Genomic DNA, 26034 nt, shown 5'->3' with positions numbered 1-26034 from the left:
ATCTTACAAGTAAAAAATAATTGGAAGATCGATTTAATCCGTACAAAATAATTGTCCTACTCCTATAGCCTATATAGTTCATCAATCCTTATCCCATGTTCTTAAGTAATTGCAAATACACAGCTCTCACTATTTATAAAATTCAATTAAAGTACCAACCATACACGTGACGGTGATACTTTACCATTGGGGATACAAATTACCCTTTGACTATACAGATAATAATCCATTTTTAAGTTTTTTTATACATGAAGTTTCCATAAAGCGCAGCACCTTTGGTAGCAGCAAGTAACCCCCTCCCTCTCTTCATAAACAGAACAAAAAACAAAGACCAACTTGGATAAGTAGTTATTTGTGAAATAATGAGCCAAAATCAACTTTTGAGAGAGTTGTTTTACTCAAACTTTCCTCAAAATCCAAACCTCAATTTTTATTTTTCCTTTACCTTTTTATTTTGATTTCCTCTGTGGTCATTATGGCGAAGATAGCCCAAATGTTTATAAATAATAAATAAGGGTGCAGACCATAACAGTAACGAAGCCCTTGTTAGCTTGTTCAAGATTGAATGAGAAAGAAATAAGAACTTCAACTTTGATTAAAATTAAAACCCTTTTTTCAACATATGAAGTATCAATAATACACTTTGCCACTATGATTGTTGGTTTACAAATTACAATTGCCACCTATATATATGTATCCTTATTTTTACATTTGCAGGGAGAGACAACACTTTCTGTTTTTTTTTTTTTTTTCTTTATTCTCCATATGTTTTTTGCCATTTGCAAAACTTTCAGTTGTATCTGTCAAATTTTCTTGACAGTTAAATTAATCATCTTTTAGTGCTTGATTCAATGCGTAGTTTGGACATTAATTGAATGTTTGAGATCACCAATGTGGAGTTCATGTTCACCGGTTGGGATTCTTCGAACCCCAAACTGGTCCACAACGGACAAGTGTTTGCAGGAATGAACATTAACCTTAAGTCGTTGCTTGGAGCCAGCAGGAACATGGGTCTTGTGGAAGGTCACCAACTGTTTAATTTGTGACCATTTTCCCGGGGGTGGTTTCGAGAATATGAGAAGGGTGTGGGTCCCATCCATTGAGCCTTCGTTTTTCACGTCAACGTGGAATTCCGTCTCCAATGAGTCGTCACAATTGGCATGGCTCACCTTCACTGCTTTGCTTGAGAGGGTTGAGTTTGTCAAGGCTTGGAGGCTCAGTATTTGCACCGAGACCTGTTTTGGAGCAAGTGCTAAGCTTTGGCTGAATCTTGAGTAACTTAGTCCATGTCCAAATGGGAACACCACTGGTCCTTTGTAGAATCTGTAGGTTCTTCCTGGGTATCCTGTTGCTGGGTTTGGACGCATGTCCATGTTTGTCATCGGCACTTTAGCCAAATACCCTTGTGGGTACCATGTCATGGGTAACCTTCCTCCTGCAAAACAAGCCCAATCCAAAAATAACTCATTAAGTCATAGGGAGCATGTCTCCATTATTCATACTTTAATTTCTTTCATAGAGTAAAATATTTTATATATAAAAATATGCAATAAGACTTTATTATTAGTATATGAGTTTAATCATCAAGTACTAACATAAGAAAACAATTTTTTAATCGATCAGAAATTGTTATTGATATGACTTTTCATGTAGTTATTGAAAAATCATAAAATGATTATTTATGATTAAATGATGATATAATTACGTGAGTGGATTGCCTATTTTTATTTTTTCTTGTTATATCATTCTATTAATTAATATGATATGTTGATAAGATAAAATTTTAGAGCTTAATTTCTATATGTAGTATGTGTAAAATTTTAATTATGATTGCATGATATTTTAGATTAATTATGCGTCGTACACTGTTTACACAAATTCTTATTTAGTATTTGTGTAAAACATTTTATATTGTATATGAAATGAATTCAAGATAATGGTGTGAGAACAATTTACCTGGGTTGGTTGCACCAAAGATCACATCAGCAATGGCAGTTCCCCCAGCTTGGCCAGGATAACCAACCCACAAAATGGCACTAATCTTAGGGTTATTTTTAGCAAACGAAACATCAACCGGGCCACCAGACATGATGACCAAGATAACGGGGCCCTTAGCGGCCCTGGCCACCCTAGTCACAAGTTCTTGTTGAAGGCCTGGTAAGAGAAGCCCAACCCTATCTCTTGTTTCCGCTTCTATGGTTTGGTCAAGGCCCATTACTAGAACAGTCGCATCAACTTGCCTAGCTATGATCTCTGCGGCACCAAATAGTTCATTTCCCCTGCAAGCGACACCCCTACAACCTACTTGATGAGCCGTCTTTACATACCTCGCAATTCCTTGCAAAGGGGTGGTATAACCACATGCCACACCTATCCCAATACAAAAAATATATATATTCAAATTAGATATATTATATATTATCTTTTTTAGAAAAAAAAAATATACATTAACAACATAAAAAGTTTTATACCCTCATCCAATCACAAAATCATTATGTATGATAAGTTTATTGACTTTTAAGATAATTATTTTAATCGGTAAATTTTGATTGGATGATTGTGTAATATTATTTTATTATGACCATGTATGACTATTAATCTATTTATTTTATAAAATAAATATGATATTAGTGATCATTAACTAACCAGCATAGTTTCCGATCATTGTAACGGTAGCATCCGTATTGGGTCCAATGACTCCTACGATACGAAGTCTTGAAGGGGATAGTGGTAGGGAGTTTCCTTTATTTTGTAGCAAGACTATACTCTCTCTAGCTGCTTCAAGGGCCAATTGTTGATGGGCTGGGGTGCAAACATCTCTTGGGCCCAAGTTTCCGAATGGTTGGGTTGATGGTTCACCGTCGAACATACCCAATCTCATTTGGACTGTAATAAGGTTGGCCAATGCAAGGTTAAGATCATTTTCTGAAATGAGTCCCTTCCTAATGGCAGAATCAGTGTGGATAGCCAAGAATGGGCCACAATCCAAGTCCAGGCCAGCTTTGATGGCCTCAGCAGCTGCCTCCTCAGGTGTTCTTGTGTAGTGTTGATTGTCAAAGAAAACTCCAACCGAGTCACAGTCCGAAACAATATACCTATTTTATATAACAAGCAAAATAAGTCACATTCACAAAATTTATTAAAACTTACAAGTTAAAGCAAATACAAAGTGAATGTGAATTAGAAAATGACTATATTGGACTCACCCATTGAGGCCCCATTGGCCACGAATAGTGTTGCGAAGGAGATCAGGGTCAGCACACGTGGGCTTGCCATTCACCTGATTGTAGGAGCACATCACACTTGCCACTTGCCCTTCCAACACGCACGCTTTAAATGGTACATCATAAGTGTCCTCCAAATCCTGTTTACTCACCTGCACGTGCATCAATAGCCCAAACCAATTTCAATTTCGGTCCATGCTTTTTATTTGGGCTTAAACTTTAAAGTTTCTTTACCCACACCCCAGCTGCCCACACCACACCAAACTATTTTCATTTATTTTGGCTAGTTTTTGGTATTCTTAAGATATCGATTAAAAAAATTAAAAGGAAAAAGATTTTTATTAAGATACAGAAAATTATGTTATTCATAATTTTTTTCTACAAATTTTATAATTTTTACAATAAATGTTTTCTCCTTTTAAGTTTTAATCAATGTCCAAAAGATCCCGGTTAGGAAGAAAAAAAAATTTCCCACTTTTTTCACATTAAAGGCATGTCACGAGGGACACCATAATCAATGGCAGGGAAAATAGAAGCGTTTATGGGCTATGGTGCGTAAGTTTGAATGGCATCGCTGTCACTTATCCTAACTAATTTGTAAGTGGTCTCATGTCTTTGTCCCAACAACTTGCATCACTTCCACTTTAGTTAAATTCGGTTCTATTTTTCTCTTGCATCATAGAAAACATCTTATAAAGAAAAGAAAAGGATAAGACTATATAAAAAAGACGAAATCGAAAGTTAGATACACTATATTTAGCCTTGTTTGCTGAGCATAGATAAATAAATAGATAGGCATAGCATAACAATAACATGACAGTATATCCATGTGGCATAAGTGACCATTCAAGAAAGTATGGAGCCACATGAAAAGTGCGCTCAATGCACTCATTCTATAGCTACCATTTCACTTGGGTTATTAGCTCAAATAATTATTACAATAATATTAATAATAAAAAAATCATAAAAATATGTAGATAATTAATGAAAAAAATAACAATTAAGAGCATAATAATACCTTGGCGTTGAAATGAAACCTGTCCACACCATTCCAATTATCAAGATCATAGGCAGTGTAGTGTTTACAACAAGCAGCAACCTTGAGGCGATTTCCGGCACCATCGCCTTGGAGTCCTTTGACATAGCTGGCGGCGTATTTTGCGGCCAATGTCGGGTCCTCGCCGGGAGTCTCTTGGCCACGGCCCCACCGTGGGTCACGGAAAATGTTCACATTAGGACTCCAATACGTCAAACCAGCCTGTCCACCGTTGTACATTGCTCTTGCTTCATCAGACACCACCTGCATTTGCATGCATGATTAATTAGGTACATATGATAAATTAAATCACCAAAGAAATAATATAATTTTATTAAATATTTAATTCATCATGCATGATGGTTTATAATGAAATTTATTTTATGCATTCGCTCAATCATTTAAGTTAGATCTTCTAGTATAGAATATGATAATTGTAAAAAAGAGAAACTTTAGTCCCTTCAATTTTTGTTTTTTTTTTTTACTTTTAATGCATGTCTCCTAATTGCTAGAACTGTTCCGGTAAAATAGATATATTTTTTCTTATTCTGAAAAGAAAAATCTTTATATTGGTTTATTCTCTGTCCCTTAGCTGAACTACCAACCGGAATAATAAAAGTAGTTTTTGACACTAAAAGACAAACAATACACTCCATTTTTGACATTTCCTGGAATCCAAAAGTCACGACGTATAACTAATATATCCAAACGAATATCGAATGGTTTCCTTTTTCTTTTTCAAGATCACTTTATCGTAAGAAGAAGAACTTCACTTCACCAATAATAAATTAACATATCAACTTTGGCTAATGTGATTGGCTAGGCTATTACTGGGTCTCGTTGTTACAACAACGAACGCAACTTAATGAGCATGAAAATTAAGCATCAAACAAGTATATAGCCCCGGGACCCAAAAGAAAAAAGGACGTTGTGGAAAGTTCGACGCAAGGTTTTGCAAGGCGTTGGTGTGGGCAACATCGATATCAAACACCTATAGTGTTTGCTCAATTATTCACCAAACCAATTATTAATAAATGATATAGAGAAGATGTAATTTTACGCTTCATTAAACAACATTCAAACATGCAAATTGAGATGATTGATTTCTATGCTTCTCTAACCGTAATTAATTTTGATGGGAAAACCTTGTCAAAAATAGCCCGCTATTAAACTGAACATAACGATTTCAAGTATGTAAAGGATCTACTAATCACCTCCAGAGGTGTACAATTAATTATTATTCCAATCTTAATATGCATACATATATTTATTTAATGACGTCGTGAGGGACTAATAAAGACAAGGACAACCAAAACCACCATCTAATCAGGCTGATGTTGCTTTCGTAGTTATTGAATCAATGGCGTAATGGACTTCTTTTACCCTCTAGTTGCTTACAATTTAAGTTGATGAGATTTTTCAAAGTTACTATCATCATTTTCTTTACCATTAAAATGGCCTGATTTTCAGATTAATTGCATATATTTCTATATGAAAAAAAAATGCATGCAAGGCGCACATGGTTGTTGGGACACAATTCGTCAGCAACCATGTAAACCAGCTAAAACAGGTGAGTAGTGAGTGGCCAGTAGCCTAATAGCTCCACCTTTTTAATAATATTTTTCCTATGTCTTTCATTTTTATATATATGCACTCAAAACAATCTTATTTGGATGAGAACAAAAAAAATTAATTGGCAAAAAAAAAAAAACTAGTGACTTTTCGCCTACAAGATTGGAAACTAAATACTAAATTATTGGTTTTTATAATTTACAACTACATTTTTTTTTCTGTCGTTCTTCAGATGTTTTGGTAATTAAATAGTAGAATATATATATATATATATATATATATATATATATATATATATATATATATATATATATATATATATATGTATATATATCTCGAGCCCCGGTTTAAGACTCTTTTTATTCATGTACCCCAAAAAAAGACTCTTTTCATTTTCAACGAGGACTCAGAACCTGATTAGATTATTACTGTGTGTCAAAACTTAAAGTGCAAACGTACATTGGTTAAAAATCAAGAGATTCAAAATTCATATATAAAAAAAAACTAAACTATTTTTTAAAAATACAAAAAAGTATTAATTATTACACATCAATTATACAAGAAGATTTTATAAATTGTAATCAAGATGTGGGAATTTTTATCTTCATAAAGATAAAATCATTTCATTTAACTAAAAGTAGCATATGAAAGATAATTAGTGTGTGTGTATATATATTATGTAAATGGTATTTACCCAATTGGCTAATGTCTGTGTATAATATTCTAATTCTCAAGACATGAATGCAACATGTAATGTATTAATTATTATGGATATAAAGTTGAATGGATAAATGCATAATTTTATCATGAATGGCCGAAAAGGAGAACCAAGGAATCTGCTTTTTTTTTTTAAAATTATTTATTAGCCAACAGAAGGTGGAAGCAGAAAAAGTTGATGTTATAAGCTCATAATTATGATATGAAGTGTGTAAGCACAAAGAGAAACAAAATCTGACCCGTCCAATTTCCTGCCACAGCGACTGATTAAACGAAGCAGCGGTTGAGATGACTTGAGGGAACATGGTGGCGCCAGGGAAGGCCCCACCGAACTTGGTGCCGGGGCCCACATTGGAGACGCCGTGGAGCGCCTCCGACCACCACTCGTATCCTTGGATGCCGAGCCTGGGCACGGCGATGGCATTGTTAACGACGAGCCTAATTTTTTCCGGCAATGTGAGCCTCGCTATGAGGTCCTGCACCCTCACGTGGATCGGCACGTGCGTGTTGCAGAACTTGAACCCCCTCGTGAGCCCGTTCCTAGGGTCGCATGCAAAGGGCACCCTCCCTTCGGTCACCCTTGGGAAGAAGGTCAGGGTGACGCAGAGCACTAGCCCTAGGGCAAGTAATAGGTGGCCTTTTTTGTCATTTTCACAGGCCATGATGATCAAAATTTTAAAATGTGGGTTTGGAATGAAGAGTGATGGTGAGTGGGGTGGGTTATTTATAGAGGGGGAGTTGCGTCTTTCAATGGGTTTTTGGGGGGCACAGAAACAAAAGAAACTACTTACATGATTGGGTTTCCACATCGATTAATAGAAGGATTAATTAGATCGATGCATCATATATATTTTCATATATATTCACATATGTATATCGACCTTTTTTATCATGAGAAGTTTACATGAGTTAAGTTTAGATGATTCTTTTTATAATAGGAACATGTCACTCAATGAATACTTATAAATATATTTTCAAATTATTCTTCAATAAAATTTTCACATCTTTAGTTTAGAATATAAATTTATTTGTTACTAGTGAGATATGTATATCAAGCTAGCTTTTATTATAAAGACTAGGAACTAAACTAACGGGGTGGAGAGTCATTTGACTCACAAGGAAAATGGACAAAATTACAAAAAAAAAATATTTAAAAATATAAAGTTGTTATAAGGGTTTATTTAATTCGAGAAAAAATATTTACAAACATCTCTTTTTTAAGATTGATCAATTTAAAAATAAAGGATGGAAATTTTATGTTTGTGAAAGACTCGTAATATTAGCACTAAAACAAGTTTTCATGTTTTCTTAACATAAAAAAAAAAAAAAAAATTCCAAACGTATAACACACACAAATAATCTTACTACTTACGCACCCAAACGTGAAAATACGCCGCCAATTTCCTGATTAATATTAATTGCCATGGGGATACAGAAAGAAGCTTTCATGATTGGGTTTACACGTCGGTTAATTGAACGATTAATTGGACACATCATATTTATATGTAATGTATCAAGTTTATAACGACTGAGAAGAGAGAGTGAGTCAGTGTAACACGTAGTTAGGCTCAGTGGGTGGTGACTGGTGGCTGGTCGGTCCCATTGTGGCCTAGCTAGTAAAATACATCGATTAAAATATATTACATGCCATAACTTAGGAATACAGATAATTAAATAAAGAGAAAACTTACCAAAAATATTTAAAGAATAAAACAGAGAGAGATAAAGTTGCGTGTGTAATTTTTAGTTTTTAATTTATATTTAACCTTTTTGAGAACTGCAAGTTATGGACATTCACGGACGAAAGAATCTCTCGCTTTCTTATATCTAGCTTTCTTGTGTGCATATGGCCTATATGGGTGTTGCATTTATATTCACAAATTTACAATTCCACAACCTACCTAGCTCCTAGCTAGGATGCTATTTTTTCCGTTAATCGTGAAAAATATCTATTAATTTTTATATATTTAACTATTTTTTTTCGATCATCGTAATTAAAATATTTGATTTTTTAATATATCGATAATAAGATATGTTTACAAACTTTAACCTGGGTTGGTAATGAAATTAATCTTCGACATGAGAATTAGTCAATTCTTAAAGTTATTTTGACTATGAATCAAAAAAGGCTTCGTTCACATGAGTTAAATAGAACCATAAATTTCATTGACCTAAATACATTAGAAAACTACCTGAGTCAAAATATTTGACGGTTTTCTGAAGGTTCTTCCCACCTGTTACAATGACTTGTCTTGAAGACTATTCAAATTAAAAACCTCAGCTGTACTTGGGGAGAGTTTACCTATGATATCCGCGAAAAAACGCTTTCACCCTCCGTGATGTTGCTGGAATTGACTAGGGCACCATAAAAAGAAGATCAAAACCCGTGACCCCATTTGAGGAAAATATATGTGCTTTTGGCATGTTTTTACTTCTGTTTTACCTCCCATATGCATGCACTTATGAAGTATGCTAGGGTTTTTCTATGTACTTTTCTACGATACATGTCAATGCCGAACTCATTTTGGTCCAAGAGATGATGTCTCACTCTTCTTGATATATAAATAAAATATCCAATAACTTTACCTCATTTCATTTTTTAACAACTCTGATTATTCTGACAGTATAAAAAAACTGATTAATTATTCTTCACTGGTGGGTGGAAGTACAAGAATTGTAAGTCCTTACTTACCCCAGAAAGAATGTAATTGAATATCATTATTGTTATATATATATATATATATATGTGTGTGCATGTATGTTAAAGAATTTCTATTTCTATGCCAACTTGTGAGGGCCCCACATGCTTTTAAGAAGTGCGTATACCTTGATAGGCATATAGACATTTTGAGTATGTGATTGGATAAGGAAAGATAGGCAAATGATGATATCTATTTAGTATATCTATATAAGCGATATAAGAATAATTGAGAATAAATAATGAGGCTTCTGTGAACTTCATTAATAAATCTTGCATATTTAAAAATTTGATATCATTGAACAAAAAAATAATTTGAAATTGTCTGCCAACATCACCTCACATTTCATTTCATTTTTTTGTCAATTAATAAAAAAAATGAAGCAGAAGGAAGTGGGCTGCATCCAATTGTAAATCATATATGTGATAGACTACCAACTGTCTTGAGAGTATGGCATGTGAGGTTCACAAGCAAGATTCCAAGTTCCACATGCCACTACTGTCTCAATACAATAACATATATTTAATTAATTAATCACGCATGGAATACAATTTCTTGTGGTTAAATTTTGATTTTTGAAAAAGATTATGATAATCCATGTTGAGGATTTTTATTTATTGAAGCATAATATATCAGATTGGATCGAAAAATATCAAATGCATTAATTAGCGAATCATTAATTCATGCTCTTGAATGTGGAGAAACAAACATCATTTCAAGGGAAAAGAAATCAGGAAAAAAGCTATGAGTGTACATAATGGTTTGGTCTATTTTTGTATTAAATATGGGTAAACCAGCTTCTTAAGTCCAAACAAATAGCCATAAGCGAAATATAGTTTTTTTTTTCTTGCTTTACGCCTCGTAAAATTGAAAGAAAGAAAAACGTTTATTTTTTAAACTTTAAAAAATAATATTTTTTTAGAGTATGTAGTTTTTAAATTTAAGATCACGTGTATATTTATGGAATAAAATCTTACTCCGAATAAAATTAATATAGGATGACAAAACTCTCCCTCTAAATATTTACATAATTTAGAGTATTTGTTTAAAATTATTTTTAATTTCTAAAAAAGGATACTGAAATATTTATTTTATGATTTCGTTTACAAACATTTATCTAATTAGCATCTTAATCCTTACAAATGCATAGGATAAATTAAAGTTATTTTTATCACAGTCTTTCAATCATAAATCAAAATAATATTAAATGAAAATTTAATTTATTCAAATTTGAATATAACTACACATTCAAAATAAAAACAATTAATATAATTTAATTTAAAAAATGGTATTTATTATAATTTAAAACAAAATGTGATTTAATCTAAATTTGGTATTGAAGATAATAATAATAATAATAATAATAATATGAAAAAATTGAAAAATATTTTAAAAAAATGAATTTCATTCTTATAAGTTGTGTGAGAAAACACTATGTAACGAGGAATGAAAAGGAACATTAAAAAGAGTTAACGAAGAGTGTGAGATTCTCACCCCCTATCTAAAGTGAGTGTCGTAAATTATTATAAAAGTTATAAGCATGTTTTAAATTACACAATAGTATTTGTTTAAAAAATACACATAAAAATTAAAGGACAGTAAAAAGAAACAGAATGATTAGTTCTGTTCCACTTTTTTTTTTGTTGGTGAATAATATGCAACGTAACTACCAAACTCTTCATGCAACTGATGCCAAACTGACCAACAATTAACATGATATAAATAGATAATTACGAAGACGATGTCCATTGATTAGAAGTGGGTATATCATTCCATTTGAACTTTTATTCTTTAAAAATTCATGGAACAGATTTTTCGCCTTATCATTTTCCTTAATTTTGAATAAAAAGCAGATACGATCTGTTTTTTTTGTAAGAATAAAAAAATTGCGGGAGTCACATAATTTTGAATATTTTATAACATCGAAGATGTTAGAACTTAGAAAGACGAATATAAAATCATGAATGTGACATCTCCTAACAACTTTAATTTTCGAGGATACACCTTCACTCTTTTTTTTTTTCTCAATCTACTTTGTCATCTAATTTTCAATATATACTACTCAGTTTTTTCTCTCCTTTTTCTTTTTTTTTTTAATTTGAAATATTATAAAATATAAATATTATATTATATAATTTTTTAATTGATTTTAAATTTACTTATTTATTAAATTAAATTTTATAATTTTATTTTTTATTTTTTAAAATATAAAATTTGCTGAGAACATGATCATAACACAGAAATAATTGTCCTAACGTATCTCCATCTTAAATTTTTCTTTAGCCAAATTGTTTAAGTATTTTATTGATAATGCAATATAATGCAATTCTAAAAATAAATTGTTAAAAAAAAATTTCTCATTTTTAAGTAAATCTAATGACATAAATAAATTGTTAAACAAAATTTCTCATTTTTAATTAAATCTAATGACATAAACAAACTAATTATATTTAGTAATATAATTATATTAAAAATAATTATATTAGAAAATTCAGATTTTAAATAAAAATATTCACCTAAAAAATATGTTAAGTAAATTAAATAATAAAACAAAAATAATTATATTTAATAATATCATTTTCTTTAAAAAATTAAAAAAAAATTATAAAATTTAATTTAATAAATAAGTAATTTTAAAACCAATTAAAAAAATTATATAATATAATATTTATATTTTAAATTAAAAAAAAACAAAAAGGAGAGAGAAAGTTAAAATAGTATATATTAAGAATTAAATTGCAAAGTAGTATAAATTAGAAGAAAGAAGGAGAAAAAAAAGTGTATTTATGGATATAGAGAGTTTTGTCATCCCATTATAATATCAGTCATTATTTGTTTGCCTTTTTCTGCGCGTTATGTGAGCAATATTAGTTTTGTTCTAATTCCCTTTCGTAATCGTTCTATTTCCAGTACACCAAATATTTTCTCTTCTTTAAATGGCATCCCCGTTGTCATCTTTAATTGCTCTCAATACAAAAGGAATTTTCTAAAATGGCTACACTTGTCTCACTTAAGCATAGATAACTTATTATTGTATTCATATTAGTGGGTAAATGATGAGAAAACCTCAACAAATTAAGAAAAATATAAGATTGATCCAATTGAAAAGGGAGAATCAAATCTAAGACTTTAAGTTAGGGGGACAATTTATTTAAAATAATAATAATTAATAATTAATATTATAAAAGGAGTATAAAATTCAGAGTAGGGGATCAAAACGCAAAATTAGGCGGATATAATCTACACATTCAATATATTTATGTCATTTTTTAAAAATGAAGAGATGCATTAATTACACCCCTTATTATAATGTGGATCTGTGCTTAAGAATATATAAAAAAAAAAAGGAAAGAAAGATTATGAAATCAAATTTTTTACTAATATTTCTAATAAAAACTAATAAATTAACATTTCTGATAAAAAAAAATAAACAAATGAAAGGGTCACCATAAGTTTATGAGGTAAAGCTTCAACTTGAAGCATATATAGGAAATGCAATTATGGTAAAATCCTTTTAAAGTTGATTTTTTTGGGGGGGTCATAGTTCGATTCAATTTTTTCTTAAGAATTTGGTTCTCAGCATATTCATACAAATAATGATTTTTCATGATATACAAAAGAAAAAACAAATCTGTATTGTCTTTGTTGGTTTCCTTCTTCGCTCCAGAACACTAAAAAGCATGAGCCAGCTTGAGTTACGTTAGGTCGGGTGGGACATATTGTTTAACAGAATTTACAGAGACCATTCAACGATTCGATTAGATGTCACTAAGGGACTCTCACAACTTTTTTTCTTTCTCCTTTTAACTCTGCTTCCATTTGAAAACCTTGAAGGAACCAGATAAGACATCCAATTTTGGTGATAATTTACAATTAATAAGACTTTTATGATAATTCTGTCACCAAATGATAATTTCTTATTGAATGATAATATATGATTATTTTTTCTCTAAGATAAATAAAACAATTAATTATAAGTTAGATTCCAGCTCTGAATCGATCTTTTTAAAAGATATTTTAGAATTTTGTTCCTTCACTGAACTAACATTAATGTCCTCGTGTTTTGTTTTGTCTTAATTTAGTTTATTAAAATCTCTTAGTTTTTATGTGTCTCTAATGGAAGGAATCGGATAGAATTCAAGTATGAAATCAGTGTGGTAGAAGGAAATCAGTTTGCCAACTTAGTAAGCAATTTTATTATAGTCCAAACCAAAAAGATTAAATAATCCAAAATTTTAATGTGTGTATATATGTGGATCAATTTGTTGGAATATATGAACCGCATTTCCAGGGAAGGATACATAACACCAAGTAATCAATCATCCATCGAACCAAAATTTAATAAACCAAACCAAACTGTCCTTTTCTTCTTTCCAATAAATTGACATGATTTAATAAATTGTGAAATATTCATTTTGTAAAAACATGTGGTGTGATTGTGTGTAATTTAAATTTAATATACAATTAGTGTAGATTTTGTACCCTAGCTAGCTACAAATTAAAGAATTAGAATTAGAACAGGAGATTACAGTAAAGAATTCCAATGGTCTAAACCAAAAAAAAAAAAAAGCATACAAATATCAAAATATTTGTGGCGGCTACCAACATGAATGATGAATCCATGCTATCATAGTGACTTGCGTACAACTCTCATGCAAGATGTGGTGGCTTGTCTAGTGAGAGAGTGAATGAAAGCGAAAAGAGGGAGTGGATAAATTGTAGAGGTGGCAAAGGCAATGGGCCTAACCAGATCATAAATAAAAAGGGCCCACAAATCAATCCTATCTGTTGAGTATGTGGATTTTGATGAAGATTTTTGGATTAGAACAAAATATTAGCTATGTATTCACCATTGAAAGTTTGAAACCAAATCCATCCTAAGGCTACTTGTGTTGCTGGTTCATATCTAATAGATGAGAACCAAATCCACCTCAGCAACGCATCACCAAAATAGAAATAAAAATAAAAATATAAAATTATTCTCTAACAGTTTCAATGAACACTCTACAAAGAACTGGCATGGCATAAATGGTATACCTTAAAAACTATATATATAAGGTGACGTGAAGATGTTGCTTTTCCAAGAACAAGTTATCCAATTGAAAGTTTTCTTACAAGATGAAGCTAAGTCATAATGTTAAAATTTCAAGGAACAATAATTTATTCATTACATGGTTTGGGTTATCAAGTAAGATCATCAATTTTCTTTAATCCCAAACATTGAGTTGACTTTTCAAAAGTTGTACTTACCTAATTTTGAAGCCCTGCCCTATCATATATGCTACTTAACTTTACCATTTTTTTGGTTCTCTGTCCAATGATTTCATCTTCAAGTGTTTGTGCTAACTGCAGTCATAAAATGCAGCTAAAGGTAGAGAAATTATTGGTTTGCTTTTACTATGTAATCCAATGGAATATAGACATAGTGGGTCCTTGAGGGAAAATTGTACTTGAGTTTAAGAATATTGAAAGGAACATCTTTGTGAGATCGATCGCTTCAATCAAATCATGGTAGTTAAGAGATTGAAGTTATGGTATCCATTATACAAAGAAGATTGCTTTAAATAACCAATTGGGAAGAACCTTTGCTTTATCCAGGTAGTTTAATTTTATCCTACGCCAGTTCATTTTTCAAAAATTTTGAGCTTATAGATGTTACAAGTCATTGTTAAAATCACATGTTGCCTCCATCTCATATTATTTATTTTTTAAAATAATACACACTTCTTTAAAAAAATATTATTTTTCTCTCAAAAATTTATTTATTTTTTGCTGAGTTCTCTCAAAAAAATATTAATTACACAAGTTATAACATAAAAAATATTAAATTATCCTCATTAAAAAAAGAGCTCAAATATAGGTTTGAATTTATTTAAATTAGAATATTATTAAAAAAACAGTTAACACTTTTATCTTTTTCAATAACAAATAACTTGAAACAAAATAAATAAAATAAAGATGTGTAAGAATGAGGCAAGAGTAGACAATATATAAAATATTTTCTGTTCTTGATACTTTGTCCATGATAAAGATTATGTACAAGTAGACAAATTGTTTTCAGACTTAAGTCCCTGCAGAGTGCAGACGTAGTGGCAGACCAATTATATCCGGTTAGTTTGATACTGCCACATTAACTTTTTGGATCTTGGATTTTTTTTGCAGTTATCCAGTATAGCAAATTAGCAATCATATTTCTTTTGCAGTTTATCTTTGTTTTCATTTTATGAATTTTATATACTTTTATTTGTATCTTATTATTATTTTATAAAACTCAAAGTAATTTTTGAAAAGTTTAACAATAAAAAGAAGTCCGTTTTTGTTTGTTGTCCATGAGCATCATCCATGTTTTAGTGAAGTTATTTGCCCCTAAAATTTTGTTTATTTAGTTTTATTTATTAGCATCTTACTTGTTTAGTAAATTTATTTTAAAAAAATTAAAATTTGATGTACAACCAATAATATAATGAGTAAATAATGGATGGTATAGATTTTCATATAATATTATTAAAATCACGGGGAATTACTAATGAATAGAATTGTGCTAACCTAATATATAATAAATAACAAGTGAAGTAAGATGAAATCTCATATATAATAGGTCAATTGCAAGTTTTGTATTTTAGAATAAGCTAAATACAAGTTCTATATAAACGTTATTTGATTTCAAAAGTTTTTAGAAGTCTTTTTTAGCTGTAAAAAAAAATAAAAGTTCTTCTTATCTTAAATTAGAGTATTGTCTCTCACTAAAATTTCCTTGACTAGATGTGCTAACTCAAATCATATATAAATTGTTTGTTTTCTCAAAAACAAGAGAAGGGTTCTTATTTTAAAGTTGATTCCCTTTATTATTTTCCATACAACTTTTCTTATTTTAAAGTTGTAGACCCAACTTTCTACAAGTCCATTGTTGGAGTTCTCTAATATATCACAATTACTAGACCTACAATTGGTTACAATGTTTGTCAGTTCATGGGACAACATGTAGACCCAACTTTTTTATACTAGACCTACAATTTCTAGAGAAATAATTTAGTTAGAATAATTTATTTATGATTATATTAAAAGACAAATAATTTTAATACTTAAAATAAGTCAAATACCATTAAATTAAGTTTAATACTATCTTTCATTTTTTTTTCTCCTTTAAAATCTATCATTCTTTTTTCTTCTCTTCCTTTTTGCCGAGAAGACTGTCCTATGATCTAATAAGAGTGCTTCCGTAGTTTCAAAACACAACTGATATTGCATCCAAAAAAGAGTGTTGTTTCTTGCACCTCCTTAACATCCCATTACATTATAGAATGTTGAATCCTTAATGTAATGTTTAGAAGTGTACGAAGTTTCACTCTCCAGAAAAAAACAAAAATGTTTCACTGAAATTGGGACATAATAAGCAAACATCATGGGCCTGCAGAACCCAACATCGTCAGTTGGAAACTTCTCCTTTGTGTGGAGACTTCGCTTGTGCACAAATACTTAAAAATTGATTTTATATATATATATATATATCATAACCGCACCAAATATTAAAACGCATATTACACGACGATTTTCATATAGAAATTTAAATGTTTCATATTCTAATTTATTTGCATCTTTAATAGAGACTAATTTATATCACTTTTGTTTAGTCATAGATCTTGACCCAATTCTTTGAGAAATTCACTGTTATCACTTTTATTTTAAAATTGCATACCTATTTTAAGTTACTAAAAATATGGAAATAAAGAAACTAGAATAATAATAATAATTTATAAATAAATAAAATTATATTTTGTTATACAAACATACCCAATTTCTAATTATTATATATATATATATATATATATATATATATATATATATATCATATTTACCTATATCACTTGCATGTAATATTTTTTTATTGAAAAATATTAATTATTAATTTTTTGTTAATAGGAAAATTAAAACCACAATTTCTTACTCCTTCATTCTTTATTATTGATAAAATGACACTAACGAATAAAAATACGGTAACAACTTGCCCTCAGCAAATGCCTCTGTATCTTCCAGTTGCTAACCTTTGCAACAGTCCAAAAAACAAGTTATTTTCGGACCCAATAAGAAGGCTTCATGGACCTTAAAAAACCTTGAGCAATTTCTTTTTTTTTCTTACATAAAGTTGTTTAAACGGTTTAATTTAATTTAAATCCTCAATATTAAATTTCTTATGGGAATTATCTCGGCTAAGACTGGTCCGACAACAAATAAGGTCTAAAATATTTTTTTTTGAAAAAATGTTTTTCTTTAAATGAGGAAATTATATATTAAGTCTTTTTGTCAAATGTGACATTTTTGTTTTATAAAAAACTAAAAAAACATATTTTTATTGACAGACTTAAAGCTTATACTTTATTTATTTTATCCTTTGACCGATCTTCATCCCATGCCAGCTCACTCCAATTATAACCAAACTAAAAGACAAAATTGTCTTAATTAAAGAACAAAGGGATCACTAAACCCGACCTAGCATTACACTTAACTTGGGGTAAAAGGGATAATTGCACTTAAATAGTTTTTTTATTGGCAATACGAATATATATATATATATATATATATATATATAAGACATGCACCAGAAATTATTACAAAAGTTGTGAGAGGCAGCCCACAAAGCTTAAACACAGGGAGGCTTAAATAAACAACCCTCCCCCATCAAAAAAGTGTTATTATAGCTTTGGAAAATTGCTCTTAAATAATGAGCACTTAACTGACTTAAACACAGGGAGGCACACCTATAAATATTGAGGCTTTCCTGAAGTATGGATTTATAATTTCACTCATTTTTTCACTATTTTTGGTACACTTTCTGACTTTAGCGTTGAAGTTTCCGAGAGATCTACTGTGCTACTGACCAGAATCCCGTTCCTCGAGTTCACAATACAACAAAACTCGAACCAAATTAAATAAAAAAAAAAACGAGTTAAGTATCATTGGAGCAGCATAGAAATGAATCACTTCATAATTGGCAATGGTTGCATATACTGCCTTAGCTTTTGCCAATGTAAATGCATAAAGAAAGGTGAATAAGGGTGGATATTTATAACAATCATCGAATAAGATACAACTCTAAAATATCATATTACAACATTAGTTAAAAGAGGGCAGCGTTATTGAACAGTTTTGCTTCAAAGCAGAACAGCACACATAATTGTTCATTTGAAATAAATTAGAATGTTTTCACAAGTCAACAAAAAGAAAAGGCAAAAAGAATTCATATCATTAACGGTTCAACAATAATTCTATTAAAATCATTTTTTTTTGGCAGAAATGCCTTGACCACTGAACCAATTTGTGATGTTAAATCAATTTTATGTAACTTTAAAACAACCGGCCTACAAAAACATCAATATTAAAGTTAAATGCTAAATCTGATTCATGATAATGCTAAGAAAACTAGAGGTATGCAATTAATTTGAGTTTGTGTTTGATGCTTTGTCGATAATATAATGGCCTATGGAGTATATCTTGTCTATGCCATTTTTATTTTATTTTTCCTATACCAGTGGTCAATTTCTTCTTGATATAATGAGGGGAAAGGTTAACAGACAAACTACTAACTAGAAAGACGTAGGGGAAACCAATTCATTTCACTTTTTTTAGGTACACGCAATCAAAAGAACTTTGGAGAAATTAAACACGGTTCTAAGTCTAAAAAAATCTTAGAAGCTTACAAAACAAAAGTTGTGGGGTTAGATTTGTAAAACTAATATTTTGTTTACCTATAGAAATTGAATTCAGTATAAGAAGATTTATAATATTTACTCGTCATGTTTAATTAATTGAGCTAAACATCCTTGATAAACAGTAAAACTTATGTTGTTTCATTAATTTATTTTTCCTATTTTTCGTGTACAAAACAGAAGTAATGCTTGATTTATTAAGGTAAACACGCTAGACATTGATGTAAAAGGAATCACACATTCTTTAAACGATGGAACATGCTGCAAGAAGTTATAAATTGACTTAATGATTGATGAGAAAAATAGAGAGGAAGAGATCCTGAATTTAAATATCTTTTACTAATAAAAATTAATAAATTAACAATTAATGATAAAAGTAAGAGATCACAAATAGAAAACAATTTGTATACTAGTAATTTCATCTAAAAGGAAATCATTTTTTTAAACGATGGAACATACAAATCACTATGTTAAATATTTAATAACAAAAATAACATTATTAAACCTATAAAATGATGATGATGCTATTTTTATGGGGTTGTTTAATGTTGGTAAACAACCCCATAATAAATGTTTGGTACAATTCTCTATATACTTAAAAATGGTTAGAGCAATTTTCTTTGATAAATGCTGAATTTTACAAAGAGTGACTGGTACAAAAAGGAACGAATTATTTTTTTATTATATGTATTTAGCCTGTAGTTTCGTACCACTCTTGTAGATGGTTCTTCGTACTAAATAACATTTTTCTTTTCTTAATTGCACCATTCATTTAGGATGGAATTGTTTAATCTCGTTTTTATTTATAATAAGTTGGAAAACTCTTATTTCTATTGGATTAGATATGCATCATAATGTTCGTATATTATTATTATTATTATTATTATTATTATTATTATTATTATTATTATTATTATTATTATTATTATTATTATTATACATTTTTAATTTAAAATGGCTTTTTGAATGGTTACAAATATAAGTTTTTAAATCAAATGGATTTTTAAAGAGGATTAACGTAGTTTATTGTTATCTGCTTGACAAACGTATCAAGTTGCGTAAGTAATATAAAATGATAAAATTGAGTATCGTATCCCACAAAAATTATGTTTGTATTCCAAGTTATATATATATATATATATATATATATATATATATATATATATATATATATAGACACACACATGATTAAACAACTAGGGATTCAAATAGAATCTTGTTTATTGATTAACAACAAATATAAAGTAAAAAGAATTAATTACAAAGCAAGGAACATGAAGGTTGAGAAAAACAAGCGTTCGAAGTTGTGAGATGATGTTATGGTGACTTAAGGAATGTATTGGGGGCTCTGCTTGCCAGAACTTCTCTTAATGTAATCTTAATGGATTTTTCTCTTCATAACATTAATATGGTTATTACCTGCAACTACTAATCTATTCTAACCAAGATTCCTCAAGTAAAAGAACCTAAATCACTTAATATCGCTCTCAATCCCTTGACAATTGATTACTAAATGATTTGCATTAAGAGCAAAGATGCATGAACATACTAAAGGAAACCATCTTATCCCTAGATATGACGCACTTTAGATATTCTTCCCAAGTTCTTAGCATACATACATTTTCCAATATTTATATCATAAAACAGTACATAAAGATAGATGATCAAACCATAAATATGTAAATAAGCATATGGATGAATAATAATAACAACATTATATTAGAAGATAGTTTTAGAATCATTACATCACAAAGAGTTTGGTTTACAGAGCTCCCAACAACAGGTGATTTTTTAGCCTCATTGTCATGAGAAACTTACAAAAATAAAGGTAAGATGAAAGAGAAGAAAATGGAAAAAAAATGAATTGAAACAGATCGGCCAGAGCTCCGAAAAATAGATTTTGCTTGTATCAGTTGCCTGCTTTCGTTTGCTTCACTTCCTTTGCCTCTGTTGAGTTCTTCTTGGCTAAGAAAACAAAATATGTTTCCTTTTCTTTTATATGTCTCACCAACCAATTGGTCAATCAAAGTTCTCTTGTGCGCTTAGCGCGATTCCCGCGTTGAGCACGCATGTCCAGCTGAGTCAAGTGGCCACGTGCTAAGCGTAGGATGCGCGCGTAGCATGCTTGCTCGTGACAATTGTCTTTTGATGTGGCTCCTTGCGTTAAGTGATTAGCTTGGGTTGAACGGTTCTGACTCGCTGAGCGCGACATCTCTGTTCGTTCATTCGTTATTTTCCAGGCCTCCGCATCAACTCAACTCTATACAAAAATACAACAAAAATTACTCTAAAATTATTAACTTTAATATCTTCTTAACAAAAATTTAGAAAAAGTTAAATCTTATCATTTTCATACAAAATAAGTAATAAAAGAGAAAAAAAATAAGATAATTATTATGTGATTTTAATATACAAATATCGCATACATAGCACCTATCATTTATTTAGTAAATGAGTTTTAGTTAAAGTTTGACGTGGATTAAGTTATAGATCCTTCTCAAATGGGATGATCTATTTGGGCCACTACTGGAAGTGCCCAAGTCATGGAAGAAGACATATTTTATTTTATTTTTCTTATTATTAAATTAATAGTCTTGACCTAAGAAAAAAAATTATTCAAAAAAAGTTTAACGAGTGAAGCATTATCCCTTTAGAAGGATCAAGTCACGTGAACCAATTCCGTTAACAAAATTAAAAAAATAATGATTAATTTCATTATAAAATAACTGTATATAAAGAATTTTTTTTGTGACATGAGGAAACACTGCATAAAAATATTTGGAAAAAAAAATCAATGTATGCAGTTTAGACAAAAAAAAAATATACATGGTCATGCTCGAGGTTTCAGGCAATAGTAAATGGGAAACAGATTATCAAAATGAAACTTTGTATCATTTGATTAGTGAAATGCACAACATGCAAACATCAACAAAATTGTTCAGAAAATCCTTAATGATCAAATACTCAATTGTATACATACATTATATACCAAAATATATTCGAATTATAGAAGAGAAAGGAAACATCAAAAGCCAAGATATATGGCAAAGTAATATAATCTATACACAAATTAACAATGAGTAGTGTCCACTCCAAACTCATTTCACTCTCATTTGAAGGCCAAAGTAGTTGAAATATCTTGTCTACTTGTTGCTTTCTTTATTAAGAATTTTTTGAAAGATTCAAGAATGGACCGGCCAAGAATCTCAGCCAAGGAATGCTCAATTTGTGGCAGAAGATGGTGAGCCAGAGGGCTTAAAAGCAGCTTGTTCAGCACAGGAGAGAACTTCATTAGGCCCTGCCTCTTCTCTGCCAACACCCAAGAGATCAAGATAATAAAGATAGTGTGAAATGATGTTGTTCATGGCCTCATTATCTGATCCCTGACCACAAGTTTGATCCCCATAGAGCAAGTTTATTGTGGCACCAAATCCGGGTACCCTTTTGGACAATGTGTCATTTTTTGTGGGTTTCCAGTTGCCAACAAAGACATCATGGGGTGATGGTAGGTGCTTCTCTGGTGGGGTCATCCACTGCCAGAGTGCAGCCTGGAAGGCTAGAGTGGCGTTTTGTTCTATGTATTCTGGATGGTTCAACAGATCCACCTTCAAGGCTTCCCCGGCTTTTCCATAGTTGTAGTTCCTGTTATCAAGGAAGAGAAACACAAGGACTTTGATCATTAATTGTTCAAAACTTGGTAAAATCTTTGCATAAAATGCTTCTAACTAACCACTTGCACAAACAAGTAGAGACTTGTATAAAGCATTTATTACCTTCTTGGGAACACAACCAAAACTTTGTGAAAATAAGCAAATAGATATAATGATACTCCAATAAGAGAAATTATTAGATGAGGTAACACTATGTGATGTGTGATATGTGATTCTGATCAATTTTTATATGGCACAATTACATTTTTTTCAATTTATGAAAAAAATTTAATAATGTGCCACATATAATAATTTCCCCACATACATGGTGATTAAATTAAGGGATATTCAAGATATCTCAAGATATGAATACCAGTAAAGTGGGATGGCACCACGGCCATAGTATGCTGCGCCAGGAGTGCAAGGGTAGGTTAATTTATAGTAGTCATCGCAGTAGAATTTATCAGGACTCAATTCCTTGCTGTAGCATAAGCCCCAGGCTAAGGGTCCCCCTGTAGCCACCCCATAACCACCTGAAATATTATTCCAACAATTTCTTATCATACAATTTCATGGTCTTTAAACAAATCTCCACTCACACCTAATCATGTATATAACTCCATCTCACTTGAAATGTCCAAATTATTGAGATCATGCAACTAAGATCATGAAATTCAACAAATTGAAAAACAAAATAAGTATAAGGTCATTCCCACGAATGATCATATCATATGTGATATCATGATTCATATGTCAAATAAATGTTAGTAAAAAGTCTCACATTTACCAGAAATAATACATGTTTGTATTGAAGTTAGAAATGTTATGCACGTGTTTTAATGTCAAATCTAACAAAGAAAAACAAAATGAAAACAAAAACAAGAATTCTGATCTCAAAAGTAATTTTTCACCTGAAAAGCAAACATGAACACTCATAAGACAATCCTCACCTTACAAATCGGTTTTGTAGGGACGAATTATATATACTTACAAGAGGTCTTGCTGCCAACATGGCCAAAGAAAGCAGCAAGTTCCTTCTGGCCACTGGTCTTTCCCCCAGTGGTGCCAAAGCCGTGAGGCTGGTACAGTGCAGCAGCGGTGATGAAAGAACGGTAGTCCCAGAAACCAACAGCATGTGCCACCGGCGAATTGCGCTTCGCGAAGAGGTTCTCAAACTGGTATGTCTGGAAGTAGTCGGAGATAGTCTCATTGCAGCAATATGCAGACCAACCTTTGCACTCCCACCCTTTGTCACACACCTTCTTCCCCTTCACTGTCTTCACCAAAGGCTTCACTGATGATTGTCCACTCACAACCACCAACATTGCTGCAACACCTAACACAAAAACCCATGTTGGACTCATCTTTCTTTTCTATTGAATAATAATATTTGTTTGTCGTGTGGTGTGTTTTTCTTTGCACTAAGTGAGAGAAACTATATAGAAGTGGTTGCATGTATGAAGAGGGTTGTTCTAGACAGGCTGTGATGTGGAGTGAAAGGAGTGTGGAAAGCGAGAGTGTACCTTATTAGGAGGAAGAGATTTTTCAGAGGTGGAATAAGTGGAGCTTTTGCTTCCATTTTCATTCACGTTTGAGTATAAGGGAAGAAAACTCAGAGGGTGGGGGTTCCATCTAATTAATGTGTACTTACTACTTAAGTCTGTATTAGGCAAAAGCTACTAGTATTGGACCTAGGCCCAAATTCTGTGATTTTTTTCATTTTAGTGCTCTTACTTCAGGCCTTGATTTGTTCAGATTGCTACAAATAATTTGGACCTAAAAGACTGCTTGTGTTGGTGGATAAGTGTATGAATGGCTTTCTTGCTCAGAAATTACCTTATGCATAGATTGTTTAAGTAAGATGATAAGGCTACATCTTCTCATGTATTATCAACTTTCTTGTGGTTATTTTGTTTCAGTTTATTTACATGGGAAGAAGAATTTTATCATTCTAATTTTATCCAACTCAAACATAATTATTTTTCAAGAAAAATAACTTTGAGGAATTACAAAGTTGATTTAGTGGTTGGAAGCCACTAATATTTTAACAAAAACTAACAATTAATATTGGTAATAAAAAAATATATACCTTTGGTCTTAAATAAAAAAAATAAAAAATTGCCCATCTAGTATTATTTTTGGGGTTAAATATATTATTCACTTATGCAAATAGGTTAATACATTTGTTTATACCTTTTAGTCTCTCAAAAAAAATCTCTTTTTATTCCTTATTTATGAAAATGTCATATGTGGTTCTTATTTCAATAAATATGAGAGACCAAAAAGAGAGATTGTTTACAAAAGACTAGGATTAATTACATATTATACATTTTCATAAATAAATGATTAAAAAAAATTAATTATTAGAAAGGGAGAATAGTAGCTTAGGTAACCTTCAACATCAATATCGCATTTGTTGTTGACTAGTGGTGCCATACGTGTTACGGATTCAAGTAGATAGAACGAAAAATGTAGAGATGCTTGAACCTATTCTTGATGCAACCAACGAAATCCTTAGGCTCTCATAGACTTATTCATGCATGGGTCCTTTAACTTTAAGTATAGAGACTAGGCTTCCATTCCAGGCCATGTATATGGGATTAGTATCCAAAAAGATAAAATGGCTAACCAACTAAATTAAACATTGATTAGCTATCTCCTAAATACAAATATCAATAATTTTATGGAAGAAAAAAAATAGTAACGTTAAATTAATATATAATAGCTGTTTATATTGATTAAGCTAATAAAGAGTCAATATATTACTATTATGTAGCAAATAATTAAAACTAAGTTCTGCACAAAAAAAAAAACTAAGTCTAAATGATAAATTTCAATTTTGTCGGTAAAAAATTAAGAATATTTATTACAGAAATAATACGTAACACATATATATAACACAATAAGTAAGGGACTCTTTTTAATTTAAAAATATATTTTGTTTTTTTTTTTGTTTATACTAATGATTATAAAAATATCACTTTACTTTTATTTTTGAATATTTATACGAAAATAAATATTTATCATTGTTATATAAAATCTATTAAAATATAAAGTGGTGATATTTTTATAATTATTAATAGAAAATATTTTTAAAATAAATAGTTTAAAGTTCAATCGTGAATAAATGAAAAAAATAGAAATGGATCGAGGGAGGAAAAAAAATGTAAATGTAAGATGTGGACATGATCACATGAGTATTTCTATGTAATTGAAAGGGTTTGAGAACCTAACACAACTCAACTACGATTTGTTATAGAGTGTATTCAACAGGTCAATTTCAATTAACTTATAATTTATTATAACTATTGGTTGAAATAAAAATGTTTGATGGATAAGTTTATCCCAATAACTTATAACATTATTTCATATATTACTCGAATTAGTATTTTTTTTTTTACTGCATTACTTGAATTAGTATTGAAGTTTATA

The 26034-nt window shown here is 30.5% G+C and overlaps 2 protein-coding genes across 2 annotated transcripts; both read right to left on the bottom strand.

Moving 5' to 3' along the window:
• Nucleotides 1-566: 566 nt before the first annotated feature.
• Nucleotides 567-7444, bottom strand: LOC100812823 (beta-D-xylosidase 1). The gene is made up of 6 exons (XM_003533157.5): nt 6789-7444; nt 4243-4524; nt 3207-3376; nt 2647-3095; nt 1957-2370; nt 567-1435 (listed from the first exon to the last, which is right to left on the bottom strand). Exons 1-6 carry the CDS (start codon nt 7356-7358, stop codon nt 849-851), a joined length of 2472 nt encoding a protein of 823 aa, XP_003533205.4. The 5' UTR covers nt 7359-7444; the 3' UTR covers nt 567-848.
• A 14461-nt stretch (nt 7445-21905) lies between these two features.
• LOC100809617 (chitinase-like protein 2) lies at nt 21906-24103 on the bottom strand. The gene is made up of 3 exons (XM_003533154.5): nt 23594-24103; nt 22976-23135; nt 21906-22594 (listed from the first exon to the last, which is right to left on the bottom strand). Exons 1-3 carry the CDS (start codon nt 23964-23966, stop codon nt 22174-22176), a joined length of 954 nt encoding a protein of 317 aa, XP_003533202.1. The 5' UTR covers nt 23967-24103; the 3' UTR covers nt 21906-22173.
• Nucleotides 24104-26034: the final 1931 nt, after the last annotated feature.

The sequence above is a fragment of the Glycine max genome, chromosome 9 (assembly GCF_000004515.6).
Source record: "Glycine max cultivar Williams 82 chromosome 9, Glycine_max_v4.0, whole genome shotgun sequence".
Lineage (NCBI taxonomy): Eukaryota > Viridiplantae > Streptophyta > Magnoliopsida > Fabales > Fabaceae > Glycine > Glycine max.
This window is presented reverse-complemented; position numbering and strand designations above follow the sequence as displayed.